Source organism: Pyxicephalus adspersus, chromosome 2 (assembly GCF_032062135.1).
Source record: "Pyxicephalus adspersus chromosome 2, UCB_Pads_2.0, whole genome shotgun sequence".
In the NCBI taxonomy this organism is placed as follows: domain Eukaryota; kingdom Metazoa; phylum Chordata; class Amphibia; order Anura; family Pyxicephalidae; genus Pyxicephalus; species Pyxicephalus adspersus.
Window position 1 is genome coordinate 123469454 of NC_092859.1, and position 17798 is coordinate 123487251.

At 35.8% G+C, this 17798-nt stretch overlaps 1 protein-coding gene across 1 annotated transcript in view; it reads left to right on the forward strand.

Annotated features, from left to right (window-relative positions):
• Nucleotides 1-17798, forward strand: part of APBA2 (amyloid beta precursor protein binding family A member 2) — a gene marked incomplete in the record, with an annotated part of 214807 nt that overhangs the window by 166010 nt on the left and 30999 nt on the right. The window contains 2 exon segments of the mRNA XM_072399087.1: nucleotides 2648-2734; nucleotides 10265-10450. Of these exon segments, the coding sequence (XP_072255188.1) occupies nucleotides 2648-2734; nucleotides 10265-10450 (273 nt within the window).

The window sequence follows — 17798 nt, forward strand, 5'->3', positions numbered from 1 at the left end:
AAAAACATACAGATATTCATTATAGGATGTCACACGCTATGAAAAGCTAAAAGAACTTTCTACATGCTAAGATTTGGTCAACCTCTTGTATGGAGGGCTAATTGTTTTGTGTGCTTTTTTGGCTCAGAAAGAGTCCAAGGATATGTACACATTTTAGAATTATTTTTGCTGCAAAGTGTTGACCTAGTAACCGAGTAAACAGAAGTGTACAAATATGACAGACTGGCCCAGTTCAGTCAAATGGTCCAGAACCAACAATCTATAGAGTAATTAGTTCTGTACAGATTTTTACAAATAACAATTCCAGATAATATAAAAAATAGTAATTACCAGCCTTCTGGCTATTCACAAGGTGGGCCATACCAAAGATGAAAGCAGGACTCCAGGACTTTCCAGTGAAGTTCACAAAGTGGGTTAGCAGCAAGGGAACACAATAACTAATATATTACAATAATATTAGTGATCTATGATTGCATTTTCTGAAGCTCAAATGTGGCCCTGACATTCTCAACTCTTGTGCTTCTACATATTCTTAAAAAATTGTGCATTTGATACTTCCTTCAACAATGTCCATTTTAAGCATTAGAAAAGCAAAAAAAAAAAGGAGTGGACAGCACAAAAAAAGTAAGTGGCTTGTGAACCAAAGCCCATCAAATAACTGCACAATAAGTGCCAATAGCCTCCATGTGGCTCCCTGGCAGCATGTTTGGTACCAGGAATGTTTCATGTTATCTATGGAAACTAAATGCTGATTTTGGAATATGATTAGGGCTTTTGCCTGCAGTTGTGCACCTCTGGTCTACACTTACCAAATCTCTTCTTGCAGGGTACGTTGTATTTACATAAATAAATACACACACCATCATCATTAAACAGTAACATCTTTCCTTTATGTAGTTAATAAATTGTAGAGACTGTTCTCTTAGCAAAATAAATGTTCAGTTAGCTTCATTAATAAAGTGAAGCCATATTCAGATTGACCCCCATTATGTGCCAGGAAAATGAAAAAAGGTACACTCATTTAGGCTAGCATTTTGCTTCATACTAAGTTATTTAAAACAACTTTTAATTGTTCATACTGGTCCAAAATTAAAAAAAAATGATAGGATGACTTGTCTTTTAGGTTTTTTTTCTTACCATGCCAGAAAGCTGCAGGTTTCTCTGTCAGAAATAATGCTATGGTAACATGCCATTTTACAGTCACACTGTTTTTGTACTTAGTGATACCATTTATATCCAAGCAAATGTAGGAAGGGTTTCTATAATAACAATGTTCTACTGTATGAGCTTTCAGCTTCTGTAATGTAACATTAAATAGCTACCTTCATGACCCACAATCATACCAGTCCCTACCATCCCCAACATGATGCTATCTCTCCTCATCTCCCATCTATATTTGGACTCATTCATTCACACTTCATAATGATAAGTGCCTTGACTGATGAGATGTAATTTACTGGCAAACAGTTCCAAAAATGTCCCATGAGTCTTTGTTTTTATGTCTCATGGCATTTATCTTCTGAGAATATGATAATTAGGCAAAATGTGCCAGGGCAGATCTCTTCACTTTATAACAATATGCTGTATTAAAATAAGTATAAAAAACTTTCTTTTCTTTATCTTTTTCTTTTCTTATCTTTTCTTTCTTTTTTGTATTTATTTAGGTTATATAAAGATATACCAATCATTTCCCAATAGGATGTATTATTGTCTTTCACAAAAGTAGAATGACATTGTGAACCCTTTGTTTCAGCTTGTCTAAGATGTATATCAAGTAATTCTTTGGTAGGACTTTTTCAACTTCCATTCATTCTAATTCTGGCTTCCTACAAGCCTCTGTTCTCTCAGTCAAGCAGGCAGACCCGCCGATTTCTCCCACGAGATCAGCATGTGCTTCTCCTGAATTTCTATGAGTTTTTGTGAACATTTATCATGTAAAAACTGAAAAGTACTGATCTTCCCCACAGCAACCAAATGATATCTCAAAACTGTATCCCAACAATTTCTAGTGCAGGTTGTACAATTTAAGGCTTATGTAGACAAGAGTTGTTATCAAAACCTGTCTTTTGCATTCAAACACATGCTTGAAAATTAGACTGTATGATCCCTAATCAAATGTTCCAAAGTCGCAAATTGTTAAACAAGCAATTATTACAACCCAGTTAAATAGACCAAGATATTGATATATAGGTCTAAATCTTGTCATAATCCTTACATCTCTTTCACATGGTACAGATGATCATCATTTTAGAAAGATGTATTTAGAGACATATTTAAATTCAGTTGTACATTGTAATAATTATAAAATTAATCAATATAGATATCAGACATCATATCATCATCGTCATTATCAAAACAGCAAAAATTAAATGATGCACGGTGAAATCTAAAACTTTCTGCCATTGTTGATGGTTAATCCACTCATTAATTTACTTTATTGTTAATCATGCAATAGTTGTTCAGTTTGTTTTTGGCTCACTTCTGTTTACTACATCCACTAACTAACCTATGGACCTATATTGGGTATTCATAACTAATTTTTGTGAGTGTCACATTTCAGTTGTGAGTAAAATACCGTAAACATTCTAATATACATTTACATTAAATGTTAATTAAACTAACTTTTTTTTTGTCTTCTTCCTCGTAGAATTCAGAAGGAGATTCACAGACATTAACAGAAGTGGATCTTTTCATATCGACACAGAGGATCAAGGTTTTAAATGCTGATACACAGGTGTGTTAAAAGTGGGTCTTGTGGTTTTATTTCTTTACTTTATGCCTTTATATTGAGGATGATTCTTTGAATGGTGGTATAAAAATATCCAACTTTATAGCAAAAACTAGCAAACTTTCATCCTAGGTGGTAAGTTGTAGAAACAAGCTGTCATTAAATAGGAATATTTAAATTAAAGACATGTAATATAACCAGACCCTCCCCTATAGTGCTAGGGAGTAGGCCAGGATATTTTAAATGTTTAGTGCTTTGGTAAAGTAGTTACAACATTATGTTCTTCATAATGTACATATGATACATCTAATTTGGTGACATATGGATGACGTAAAACCAAAAGTGATTTCAGAAAAATTAAAAGTCATTGAAAAAGTTCAGGCTACGTTCCAGATGGAGCATATTTGTGCTTAGAATACTTTACTAAATGTGTGTTACTAAAAGTGGAAATGTGTTTCTTTTTTTTTTTTTTTCATTTGTGTAGTCTGACATTATGACAAGGGTCAATTATTATCACAAAGTGTGAACTTAATTGTAGCCCTTCAACTTTGGCTAATAGCATTTTGTTGTGACTCATTTGATTTTCTTCTGCTTTATAATACAAGCACATTGTAACAGATAGTTTGTCAGCAGGCAGGACAAAGGGTTGTATTTTTAGTGGCGTACATTGATCTATGTGCCAGAAATATTGCTCCTTGTACAGCTGACATTCTTCATTGAACTGAACTGTGGGAATGCTGCTCTTTGCTTGGCAGAAGTATTAATTGTTCTGTTATAGCATATATGAATCTGAAAAATGTAAGCATGGAAATACATTATTATAAACTTTCACTACCAAAAAAATGTTACCTAGAACAGCCCTACCTTTCCATGCCCAGAGACTTACAATACCACCTTATGTTGATACTTTCAACACAAAAATCTTAATTTTAGAGGACTGGGTCACCGGAAAGTGATATTTCAGCTGCAAGTAGCTGGTAATTATAAACCAACTTTGTACAGCCTATTAAGACTTGTTTAGGGTACAAACTTCACCTACATGCGGCTGGTATTACAATGGGGTATCAATGTTCTCTATTGATTGTTTATTGTTGTGCTGCATCTTTTTGTAGTTCTCTTCATTGGCTTCCATTTCACCTTAGAATCAAATTCAAGCTCCTGTGCTTTGCCTTCAAATCCTTCCACAGTTTTTGAGACCTAATACTGACTTCCTCACTCATAACCTCATCACACGCATGGCTCCAAGAATTCTCTTGCATGGCTGGACATAGTTTTCCTCATCCATTTCAGCTTCCTCCTACTTTCTGCTCAAAAGAGTGCTTAAAAGAGCACTCAAAACCCATTTTTTGCAAACTTCCCCATCCATTTTCTTTCTTTTGAAACCGTCACTACTTCCCACCACTACATATCTTCCCTCCTATTGTGTGTTTGTTCCCCCACAGGGGCAGGGTCCTCTCCTCCTCCTGTGTCACTGTCTGTGTCTGTTTGTCTTTTGCATCCCATATTTAATGTACAGCGCTGCATATTATGTTGGTGCTTTATAAATCCTGTTTATTATTATTAATATTATTATTATTATTATTAATAATAATATTAAAAATCTGCTCAACACAATTATCACTATCCTTATCCAGGTCCTTAAATTCTTCTACCAGGTAGATTAAAAGGAATTCTGCCACATTGCTCTTATATTTGGCCTTGTATACCTCGAAATGCTACCATATATGTATTAGACCACAGGAAGGCATAAGATTGTTTACCACATCCAGTATGGTGAAACTGTTACCATTGCAAAAATAAACTTAGTAAACTGGAATTCATCATTTTTGACCCCATGGTCACATATAAAAGAAGGCATGTAAAAGAAGCCCATCTCCACTAAGTTTTCTGGTGGCCTGTGTCCCAAAACCTCACTGATTCACTGTTGCCCAGCCACTGGATTTTAACTCCTGGTTGGTTGAATACCTGTTCCCCCAACGCCCGTTGATTTCTTCTCTGTAGTGAGATGTGTGTAGTGAGATGTGAGCTTTAGGGAGAAACCATTGTGTGTGGCAGAAGTAGCAGGTATTCACACCTGGAAAGGGGGGGGGGGGTTACCTGTAGTTTCCAGAAAGCACTTATTCAGTACACTGAAAAGTATTGATTGGTTGTTTTTATATGGCTGGACTTTTAGCACCTGCTAATATAGATAGTATGGTTTTAGTAATGAAATTCCTAATTTATACGTGCTTATTTGTTAATGAAAACCATTGTTGTGGTGACTGTGGCCCTTGATTTGGGTATCTAAACAGTGAGCATTGATCTCTGTACTGTTGTCAGCTAAATTCCTGTGGATTTCTTATTTTTAGTTCTAGATTACAGCATGTACATTGTACCCAAACAACATTGTGACATGGTTAGGGGTCAAGATATGCGCTTTTCATTTTGTAGACAGAAATTGTCTGAATTTCCCAATGGTTTACTTTTTGTAGCAGGAAACAAATACAGGCACATTTTATTCATCCCATGTTGTATTGTTAAATTTGTTTTTATTTTTATAACCCCTGTGAAATTGTTTTGAGAATTGATGTTAAGCTGCGCCTAGTTAAAGAACTCCTTAACAAATTGTATTTCTGTGACACTAATGCCTCAAGGGCTGCCTTTTTATGAGCTTCTTTATAAATCCACAGAACTGAAGAAATAGAAATGCTAAATATTTGTGACTAACATTGGATTCCTTACAGAAATGTGAAATTAAATCTTGATTTAATAGTTTAGGAGTAGCTTGGGTTAAAGTAACATTGGGGCTTTTTTGGTGTGTTTTAATGAAAAGCTATTACAAATCGGCTTTATTTATATTTTTATAGTTTACAAGTTTTTAAGCAGATGATTCATATCTTTTACTAGTTTTATAAAATCTTGATTTTATAAATAAATATTAGATGGAGTAGTAGTAATACAGAGCATTATATTTTTTAGGAGAGAGTGCACAGCAGATTGTGTTTGCCTTCAGAGTCTCTGATATAAACCCAATCTGAACATAGCAGTAAGAAAGCGTGAAGCAGCACAGTTGAATCGCTTAGCTGATTATATAACTTTGAGCTGGTGCTATTGAGATCTGTAAGATAATTTTTTTTTTTTAAGAACAGCTACAAAAAGAAAAGTAGATACAGTATGTGAAAACATGTGAACTCCTCATTTTAGTGGGAAACATAACTATGAAATACCTAATTGCAAAGAATTCATATAAATGCCAACAAATAACATTTTTGAAGTTTTTGAACATATTAATGAAGAAAATACATTCTCAAACAACATACTTTTATGGTAATTGAAAGTACATCTAAACTGAAACCTATAGTCAAATATATGCAACATTTTCACTGTTTTCACTGGATGCACCAACACCAGTGACTAATATATTTTTTACTTACTGGTTCCTATCTCTACACAGTATTATATGTCAGTTTAACACTGGAGTTATCAACCTCTTATTTTCTAATCTCCTTTACTGACTTCTCATTGCCAAAATGTTCTCACATCAAACAAACTACTCCATGCATGCTTCTTTCTGGTTCTCCCCATGCTCCAAAGAAGTCTAATCCAGCGAAACATGTCGAGATCCAGTTAAATTTTTGTTTAAACTACTTTGTACTCCAATATGCTCTGAGCAATATTCTATACTGTGTAGTTGATCTATGTATAGCACTATGTCCTAAGAATTCTATACCTTCTAATGGGTAGATGGACACGTTTAAATTGTGTAATTTTTATAGTTCGTGTATTACTATTTTGTATTACAACAATTATATATAAAACATTGTGGCAACCAAAAATCCCCTTTGTCCTTTTTCCTTTTAACCCTTTCTTAATCTTTCTTTTACAATTTTTTATTTTAAATTAGGGTTCCCGAAATATCAGGTCTCATTACACTGTTAATTGATACAACAAACAAGTGGAAATTGCAGGTTTAGGTCAATGGTAGTATTTTTTGTCATTTACAGGCTTGTTGAAACCCACAGAAACCCCAGAGGCATTATAGAGAACATGCTGTGACCCTTGACAAATTCAGTTATTAATGTTAGTGTGTTTATTTACAAAGCCATGTGATCATCATATCAAAACTGACCTCACATCACATTATTCAGTGCCATCACATGATTTTGTTAGAATGTAAAGGGTTAGGGTTAGTGCTAAGATTAGCATTAGGTTATCTTAGGGTTAGAGTTAGGGATGACATTTTGTATTTAGAAAACCATGTGATTGCTATGCAAACTTTCATATAACATAATAAACAGAGGGATTGCATTAGTGTTAAGGTTAAGCCTAGCAATGAGCCTAAGCCGCGTACACACTTCCAATTATAGTCATTGGAAAGGATCTTTCGCGGCCCTTTCCAATGACTATGCACTGCACGATGCATGAAAGAGTTCGTCCATGCATTACAATCGTTCGTTGTTCATCATCCGTGGATTCGCCAGGATGGTCGTTCGGAGAATGAACAAGGGGCGCGTTACACAGTTCAGATTCTCGGGCGATATCGACGCTATGACGATTATCGGGGGAGAACCATTGGAAGTGTATACATAGCTTTAGTTTCATGGTTGATGTTAACATTAGGCTTAGGCTTAATATTAGGGTTAGTTTTAGAGTAAGTGTTAGAATTGGAGTTACCATTAGCTTAGTATAAATGGTATCTTTAACTTCTGATCACAAAGTAATTGCACAGTTTTATAAGCAAGTTGGAAATAATACAGGAAAAGCTTTCTAAGCTTTCTGTGTGGTTTGAAGCTAAAATAAAATTTAGGCAAAGGCCATTTTAGTAAAATGATTTTACTCCACCCTGCTGAAAGCAAATTAGCTTTGAAAGGTTTACATTATTCTCATCAATTGCAGAAAACACCAAGTGCTGGGTGTCCCTTTTTCTAAGCATACAGTTAAATATTAAGCTTTATTATATCAAAGGCAGGCAGATCAGAATTACCGAGTTCTACAACCTTGGCTCACAAACACCTACACAATAGCTTTGAATAGATGTATTTTATTATTCCTGGGCCAGTTGTTGGTTTCCTAAAAAATGCATTAAAACGGGGCAGATACAGATAATTAAAGCCTTGACTCCTAAATCATTCAGCTTAGTTTTTTTGCTCTCACTGCGGTTTATTGCCAAACTTCAAGTAGCAGCCAGCCAACAAGAAAACATACAAGATAAAAACATATAAACCAAGCTTAGTCGTTGTGTATTGATGTCACCCTGATTACCCTTTTGTGCAAGACAGTTGTTTACAAGAGCTTCTGTGATAAATACAGCTCCGCTCTCTGCTAGTAAAAAACAACAGTGGATGCTGCTTTCACTCCGCCAGATACATTTATGCTTTGTGTACAACCTTGCTATAAAAGTCTGCTACAATATATCTTGCTTGTGTGATGGTAAAACATTGGAATTCAGAAATGTTGCATGTTTACTTTTACTGTGACATCCATAATACATCTGCCCACAACGAATTGTTTTAATACATTAGGTTCCATTCTAGCCTCTAGATAATCTGTACATTTTGTAGGTACATGAATGTCAGTGTTCTTCTAATATTGAGAGAACGCATCAAAGTGACATGAAGTCAGCAAACCAAGAGAAAATAAAAAGCAGTGGGAGCTGCCAGGGAGATAACACAGTGATTTATACCTGCTCTTTGCCTGCTGAGGAAAGATAGGATATTTCCTGGCCACATAATCTGCTCATCTACACTGGTCCATTGCTGGTTCCCTGACATGAATAAAAACAAGAATGTGAAAGTCATATCTTCCCATGTAAAAGTAATGTGAGCTGTTTGGAAATAGTAGAGATGTTTTATAGTGAAAACAAAGTCCTTCAGGCTGGATGAGTTTCTTTTAAACAGTGAAAGTATCTCTTAATATGGGAAAGCAGTTGGATTTTAGAGGCCGGTACTCCTGATATCTCTGACTGCAGTAAGGTCTGCCAAGGTTCAGAGGTTTGGTCAGGCAGATAAAAATACACATTGAACATATAAAAAATACAATAGGGTGGTTTAGTCTGTGCTGAAACAACTCTGTCGGTAAGCTTAAGATACACATAATTGCCCCATAAAGAACAAAGAAAATAACCTCTGCTGACTGGCCTTTCAAACACTAACTTGATCAATGTGCTGAAATCTGTGCAGAAAGTGAAACTTTCAGAAGTGTTGATCTCCTTGGTCTGACCAGCTAGCACTAATTCAACAAGGGGTTAAAGCCCTATTTACAACCACATCACTAATGTGACCTGTAATGTGGAGATCAACAGGGCCTCAGGATTCAGTTCTTCCACCTTCCGACCCCTCTATACCTACAAAACACAGTAGTAGTGTGGAAGTCAACAGGAGGGACTACTGAATGCTGAGGTCCTGCTAACATACTGTACAAGTTACTAATGTGCCCTGTAATAAGTGGAGGTAGAAGAAACCAGAGGGGTATCGGGAGAACCAGAAAGTTGACATTCGTAGCATTGTTGTGGGCATTGGGGGATGGCACAGAGCAGCCTTCTGGTGGAGTGGGCAGCAGGAGCTTTCCCATTATCATTAACATGTTAGGGGAAGGAAAGCTCTGATGCAATAAAACCCCAGGGTAAAAAAGCTCGAGGATCTCAACATATGGGCTTTGGATTTGTGCTGGAAGCCTCAGTTTGACATTAGTTTGGGACATTTTTTAGATAATTCATAGTGTTAGGGATACTTTTAGGAGTAAAAGAACTCAAAACATAATCACACGTCCCAGAGTGCTGCCAAGAAAACCCAATACCAAAAAACACACTACTAACCCTTTAAAAAATATTAGCCGATTTTATATATATATATATATATATATATATATATATATAACCTTACCCATCAAAATGGGTATGAGAATCAATATATTACAAAGATAAACTTACAAATAGGCGTGACTCACTTTCTGATTAAGACCAAGAAATGTCTATTAAGGACATATAAATCAGTGAAGCCCAGGTTCAGGTTATTTGAACTAAAGTTTACCTTTTAAACTGCATGTTTGAAAAACCAAAAAATATAAAGAAAAATTGGTTATGAAACAGAACAGTGATTCTATCCTACCTAAGGCTGTGGTACCAATTTCAATATGAGGGGACATTTATAGCCAAAAAAACATCATATGATAATTTCTGATGAAATCACGACATATGTTCAGGATACAGAATAGTTTTCCCCCTATATGAACCATTACCATGGGTATGTGCAGCCAAGTATTTCATGAAGGGTCAGGGTTTTTGTTGACAATGTTATATATATAGTATGAGTATAGTGAGTGAAGATATTGCAAAGTAGCTGACAAGTCTTACATATATATATATATATGTATGTATGTAACTATATATATATGCGCATGTATTTGTATTTTATGGTTTTACTGTACTAGATTTCAGTTAATCTTTTTTTAGTAAAGACTTCTTTGAAGCTGTGAGGGTTTACAGTTGTATTTGTGCTGATTTAAGGATATATAAGCTACACAGCAGAAAATCATGTGTTATTTTGTCATTATTTACAGGAAACAATGATGGACCATGCTCTACGGACAATCTCATACATTGCTGACATTGGTAACATTGTTGTCTTAATGGCAAGACGCCGAATGCCAAGATCTGCATCTCAAGATTGTATAGAAACCACACCAGGTGCTAACGAGGGGAAGAAGCAGTACAAGATGATTTGCCATGTTTTTGAATCAGAGGATGTAAGTAAATTATTTCTAATAAATTACTGGGAAAAAAATATAAGGTTGTATTTACTGGGGAAACCATTGGACATTCTTTTCCTTCTGTAAAATATTTCCTTGTAAATCACCCCAGTAAGTGGGTAACCTTGGGTTAAATGAACAATATACAAAGACTTTGGACATTTTCGGGTAACACATGGTAGGTAGTTTAAATATAGTTCGTCACCCTCAAATCTGGGAAGCCATCCGAGCCAATTCATACTCAACACTTGCACTCAAGTTTAATACAACAAACTGGTAAGTCATAATCCTCATAAACAATGGTGTGTGCTACCCTAGAAAGTCCAAACATGAGTCATGGCATACAAGTTAGAAAACCTGTGATAGGAAAATCCACAGCTTGGAGGATTTAAACCTTTCCTGCTTCTCCTCTTTAAAGGTTTTGTTAATTTATATAGTAACATATTTTATGTTTCAGTGCGAACACGTTTAAGGGTATTTTTTTACCTAAATTCGTTTTTGCAAATGCTAGGTTTTTCCACGGTCCATGTAAAAAAAAAAAAAAAAATGGTAAAACAAAAAACCCTGTAAAGGTTCCTGCCTGTACGGTTCACATTTCAAAGTGTTCTTCTGCCATCCAAATATGCTGATAGCAGCTTCAGTTTTCTTAGATTTACCTTCCCTTGGACAGTAAGATGGCCCTAGTCATTGTAGTCAGATTTAGGGGGGCTGAAGATGCTAAGTTGCAGTGCCTTTGGTTTTGTGAATAATGGAATACGCCATAAAAATATGTGGATGTACTTTGTTTCCTTTTACATGCCCTGCCGTATTTGTCATCTCTTAGTTAATTAACTAACAAGTTACACAGGAATAACAGGGGAATGGCTATTAAACTTACCTTTTTTTTAATTTTTGGGGTTGTAAGGCAAGACATACTTTTCTATTTTTTTAAAAAAATTCCCTGTTTGTGTGTATTTGAGGATATACAGAGCAGTTTCAGTGCATGTAACAGGGAAATTTGCATGAGGATGTTCAACAAATGTTTGCAGTTGGATTTTCGATGATGAAAGTGCAGTATTAAAAAAATGACTTATAAATGGCTGTGATCAGTTAAAGATTTATTTCCATGTTGCAGTCTGCACTAGAAATGAAAGGTGGAATCTATCTAGTTTTAGTATGCTACATAAACACTTCCTCTGAAATACTTTTTTATAGTTAGGGCAGAGTAAAGGCGTATTTTTCATAAAGCTTCATCTATCTGTAATAAACATGTGCAGGTAGTAGAGTTCATTTCATGCCCTGTCATTCCATGCAGGCCCGGAGATAAGCACAGATTACCTTAAACAGCCTCTGAGCTGTACATCACTATGAGCTTCATCTGTATTTTCAGCCCCGTTTTACTTATTTTAATACTAAATTACTTATGAATTACAAGTGTTTAGGAAAAATAAATCAGCAATAGAAACATTAAAGGTATCTTTCTGCTACATGATTACTTTACCTCCAGTGATATATTGGGCCTGATTTATTAAAGCTCTCTTAGGCTGGAGATGATACACTTTTATCAGTTAATCTGAGTGATCCAGCAAACCTGGAATGGATCTGGTCCAGGATTGAAAACATTTGCTAACAACAGGTTTGCTGATAACCCAGCTTCACTGTGGAAAGTGTATCCTCACCATATATAATATCTATGCATGGTGTTTACCATTTAAATGTTTTCTCTTTATTATTTTATGCTTCTGACCACATACAAAACGTTTACAACTATGATCCCTCCAGACCCATGTACAGGCTTCCTAGCCCTGCTGAAATGACAAAAGAAAAATCATTTAATCAAGATAACAAGTGTCTTTGTTGAACCTTGTAGGTTGCAGGGTACACTAAATTAAAGGGAACTTGTCAGGAAAAAAATAATGGATTTATCATTAACATAAGAAGAGGGACATACTCATTCCTCACTGTGCAGATGCAACATCTAATATCAAATGAATTTAGTCTATGGTGCTTAGACCTGACAGTATATATACAATCTTCATACAGTGCAATGATAGCAGTCATTTTGTAGCAAAATTAATTTCCTTTGTTAAGCTTCAGCATATATATACAATAAAAACCATATAAACCTACAGTTGTTTCACATGTATACTTTACCTTTAAAGATGTATGTATAGCCACAGATATCACCCTAATTTACACTCTGCAGGTGTTGTACCTGATTGCTTCCACTGAGCATATATACCATTCTAATATATAAATGAATAAAACTGTAAAAAAATTGTACATTTTAAATAATTAGTTGCAGGGTTGTAATACATGTATTTACATCTGCCCCAAAACTTTAAACCACAGTTCAACAAAACTTTTCTTTTGAAGAAGTATTATGACACCCCCTACACCTATTTAAAAGGATTAAATTATAGCCTTCTTTACCTAACATGCCTTCTTTTTAAATATAAAACATTTCTTTAGCATTGCTATTGTGTGTTTGGTTTGGATCAGCATTGTCTTTCTTATACAAAACAATCCACAGCAACACCAAATTTAAGTAACAGCTACCAAAATCTTCTTCCAGTGATATCCACCAAACCAAAAAGACAACAAAAATTGCAAATGAACATTTTAATTTCCACAATGAATCCTTTTACCTCATTCATATATATATAATTTCAAAGGGTTTTTTCTACTTTTTGTTGGTCTTTTCACTTGCTCACTCACTCCCTGGTATATGTCCGTTCATAAGGCACAGTTAGTTGTCCATGAATACCAAATCCTGAGATACAAATCTCACTTTTATGCACCTGCATAAATAATCTGTAGAATTGTATTGTAAAATGATATAACAAGTTTTTATTCTGAACTACTAGGAAAATCAAAATCTTACATACTGTATGTATAATGGTATGTGCGTGTGTACATATGAATATATTTATTTAATATTTTTAACAAATAACATACACATATACATACGTTTACATTTATAAAACTATGTGTATAATGGTTAAAGTGATAGAGGACCCCAACCCCCCAGTAGTGCTAATGCTTAACTTAGACATCATCTTGAATGCCCTAGGAATTTAAAATCTCATGGCATGTTCTTACAACACTTCCTTGAAATCTGGCCTGTCCTTCCTCACATTCAGATTCATAAATCCTTAAGAAGGGATAAGAGGTGGAGTGTTTATATAGAAAAGTGGTAGTGGTGGTATTAAAGAACAGGCAGCCCCAAAACTACATGGAAATGTTAACATTTGCATAAACAAGGTCTTTAAGGATGACTTTGAAGGCATAGAAAAGCACTGCAACCATCAAGATCTTAACTAACATTAGGAATACATTTGAAAAAATATACAATTATAATTTCCATTTGCAAATGAAATGTACCTTTAATAAGGACTTATAGCTGCATTACATTGGCCAGAATTCTATTTTCAACACTTTTGGTTTGTACAGATTTCTCATTCACAGCGCAACAACGGTTTCCAGATCTAAAGCTTGTCTGTACTTGATTTTAAAGTGTATGTGTGGGATATTCATGGGAAATAAGCTTCAGCAAAAATTCTGCTGCTCCTGCCAAGCTTCACTTTTTTCCATTGGTGGACATCAAAGAGACTTACAATAGAAACTGAGCATACAGCAATGGCTTTGATACATCTCTTTAAAGTCTGCTACCTGGAGTGGACCAGCTGAGTGTTAGAACCCAAGGCTGTCAAGAACACTTGTGTCAGATATATTAAGACACAGGGCTCATCCACAGTATGTAAAAATATAGCAAATGCACCTTTTATTGTTTTGTAGGGAATTTAGGTGAAAGTGAACCTGTACTCAAGTGTAAACCTTTAAAGTATACATTACAGCAAACACCGCCAGGGATCTTCTATTACTTGTATCTGGAAGAAAAGCCTTTTTTTGTGTCCCTCTCTATTTTAATTCACCTAATTAAGTCAGGATCTGACTTCTCATCCATGCTGCGATTCTGTTATTTAACGTGACTGCCATTTTAAAGGACATTGTCCGAAAGTCAGGACCCAGTAACGAAGTAAAACTAAATCAGAGAGGAGCAAAGAATATACCGGGTAATATCAGGCAGCTTCCTGTGGCTGCTTGAAGAAAAAAATCTTTTGATTACATATAGATCCAGTGGGAGGTTGCATGTAAGCATTTATTAGTTTGTAGATGTTTTCCTGTTTGGAAAGCTGTACCTAAATGATTTGCATTATGAAGCTATGAGATAGTAGTACAAGACCTTAGTATAGGGTGGAACAACCCTGGATTCTATGCCAACCGTCTCCAACAATCTCTGTATGGTTATATGTACATGGGCTTTGACTTATGGCATCATTTTCTTACATTTCTGAGATCACTGACATATGTTTTTGACCCGCCTGACCTGATTTGACTTGCATCAGTGGTTTTGCATTCCTATAGACTTGTATTAGAGTGTAGAAAACAAACAAAAGTCTCTCAGCACAGGCACAAATGTTACAGATTCCTATTTCCTATCTTGACCATAATAATATCCATATACAGTAGAACCTCAGTTATCCAGCACCCACGGGCCATGGCTGAGTCTCGGTAAGTGTAACTTTTGGTTAGCTGAGGTTTCTCAGCCATTCAGCACTAGACTTGAATAAGGAGACTTATCCCCACTCACCTCTAGTGCTGAATGGCTGAGAAAAGGGAAACCCTGATGTCGATTCAGCCAATCACAGAGCGGAGCAATAAGTGGAGCTCTGCTCTGCTCTCCTGACAGCTCCGCTCCACTGATTGCCCCCCCCCAGCCCTAGCGAAGCTGTGGTATGTGTTCTTGGATGCAGAACATATGCCACAGCTCCGCTAGGGCTGTAGGAGCAATCAAGAAGGCGGAGCTCTCGGGTGCCAGTTATCTGAATTTTCCGGTTATCTGAGTTCTGGATAACCAGGGTTCTACTGTATATTAAAATATATCCCCTCTGATATATAAAGCCTGAGTTGATTTTGACTTAATAGACAAGGCAAAACATTTTTTAAATCCACACCAAGCTAACTACAACTGAGCATCATTGTGGAACTGCTAAAAAATGTTAATGTTCCAAGCCATTGTTGAGTGATGTGAACTGGTGGTATTACCTTCTGCTGACATTCATATTTCATTACTTATAGTGTATGTAAACTCAGGAACAAAAGTAACTTTTACAGACATTTTCCCTTTTATTTTCACTTGGTAACAGACTTCCTGTCTTGGGGACCAATCCTCACACTCTATACTGTATCTGGTAAGAAGCAGCATTGTCACCCCAGGACTGGAAGTGTTGTAGGTGTTCTATAGACTCAAAGGTGACCTGGGCAGGTGGATAAGATTCTAATGGTATATTCAGAAGACAAAGGTAAAAGTGAACTAAACTATTAGGGTTTAATGCTTTTATTACATATATACACTTTGGTATTTTATTTTTTAATATATTGGTGTCAGAAATGGGGATTGTGAGAGTTTAGAACAAGATGGAGTCACACCAACCTCTGGAGACTGAACTGACCACTATGTATGCTTTCCTTCCACTATTTCTTCTGATCATATGTCTATTTTAAATTACAGAATTTCATCTGGCTGGAAATGACATTATGAGGTCTCTCACTTATCCTGCTTTGCCAGGATTATTCTTAATAAAACTGATTCTATTATGACAAGCTTTCTCTAGTCTCTGCACCATACCAATTATATTTTTGTTTTCTCAGGATGGCTAAATATTCTCTTTGCCTGCAGTCACAAAATGTGTTGTGCTGAGATAATCTCCATACCTCTAGGGATGCGTCCGCTTTGCCACAGATAGAACACATTACATCAATAGGAATAATAAAGGCTTACGCTGCATTGTTTGTAGATTCCTTCCATTGCTATGGCTTTGAGGCTACAGAAGTTAATATGATGCCCAAACTCTGTGTGAAAGAGAAAAAACATATTGATATAGGAATTACTCCAATTAAATAATGATCACCCTTTAGGAAACCTTTCTGACAGATGGTGGTGTTGCAAAGTAAAGAGATGATGATCATCAGCAAATACTGTTCTGTACCAGTAGAATAAAAATAAGCTTCAGTAGTAATTTTAATTTTTATTTGAACACCGGTTTTTCTGGTATTATTAATAAATGCTTTCTGCTCATTTTCTGTTACTTACTACAACTTTAGTTGATTCCAGGAAGAAGATTTACACACAAATAGGTTAGATTTATAGCTACGGATCTGTGTATTTTTTTTTTTATTACTTTAATAAGGTTTATTGTCATACATGTGCTACTATTCCTATAAAAAAAAAACATTAAAAAAGTGAAAAAAAATATTTTTTTTTAGCAGGTTAACAGAACAGATGCGAATTACATTGGTAAAGCAATTCCCTCTGCATCTGCCTTAGCAATGACATTACTATGTGTGCATTAAAATGCATAGGTTCAGCAGGTAGAACTGAACTCTGGAAGTTCTTTATAAAACAGGGCAGAAGTGGGTAAAAGACAAGTCACCAATATTGCCCATGGTTTTCCTATCTGATGTTTTAGTAGAAGCTGGGCTTTTCTTTCTGATATCGGAGCATCCAGCAAGAAAAGCAGTGAGCAAAACTCTAGTGACATCATCAAATTTCAGATTTTACCCCAGATCTGAAGACTAGCTGATATACCAATACGACATCTGAATTCAGATACCACTCAATGGAGCATATTTCTATGGGTAGGAGAGTGGATAGCGCGATGCATGCTCCATTACTCACTTATTGCACTCTTGTTATTCACTGCACGCTGTTACTTTATTTATAAAATATGTAGGTCACAATGTTTTCTGAGACTATCACACATCTGTATAGCAAAATGTAGTTCCTTAATGTGTGTTTATCCACATATGGGAGCGTGCTTATGCAAGTTCATTTGTCCTTATGAGTGTCCACACACACTCACAAATCTGCACAAATCTCGGTTTTTAGGAGTAATTCAGGAAAAAATTGCATTTTGCAGGGTGGTGTGTAGGCACAATTACTACGTCCAACAGTTCTCTGTAACACATTCTCATTTTTTGCTTTTAGGTCCATTTTACACACCTGCTCCAACAACGCCTGTCTAATGGTTCTGACAGACCCCCCCTCACTGTCCTCCAACCTTCTGCAAGCCTAATCAAGGTTTTAAAGGAAATGTTGGGTAGTAAAGTATGCAAGTAAACATGTCACATCACCTTAAAATCTGGAAAGCTCCCCTTGGTTACCCTTTAAATAGGGATGATCACCCAGTGACCTGATATGTGTTATGCCCTCCTGTCCTTCCTACACCTTCATTTTACGTTCCCTTTGCACATCTTTGGCTGTGTAGCTGCTAAATGTTGTCAAAGGTACCCAGCAAAACAT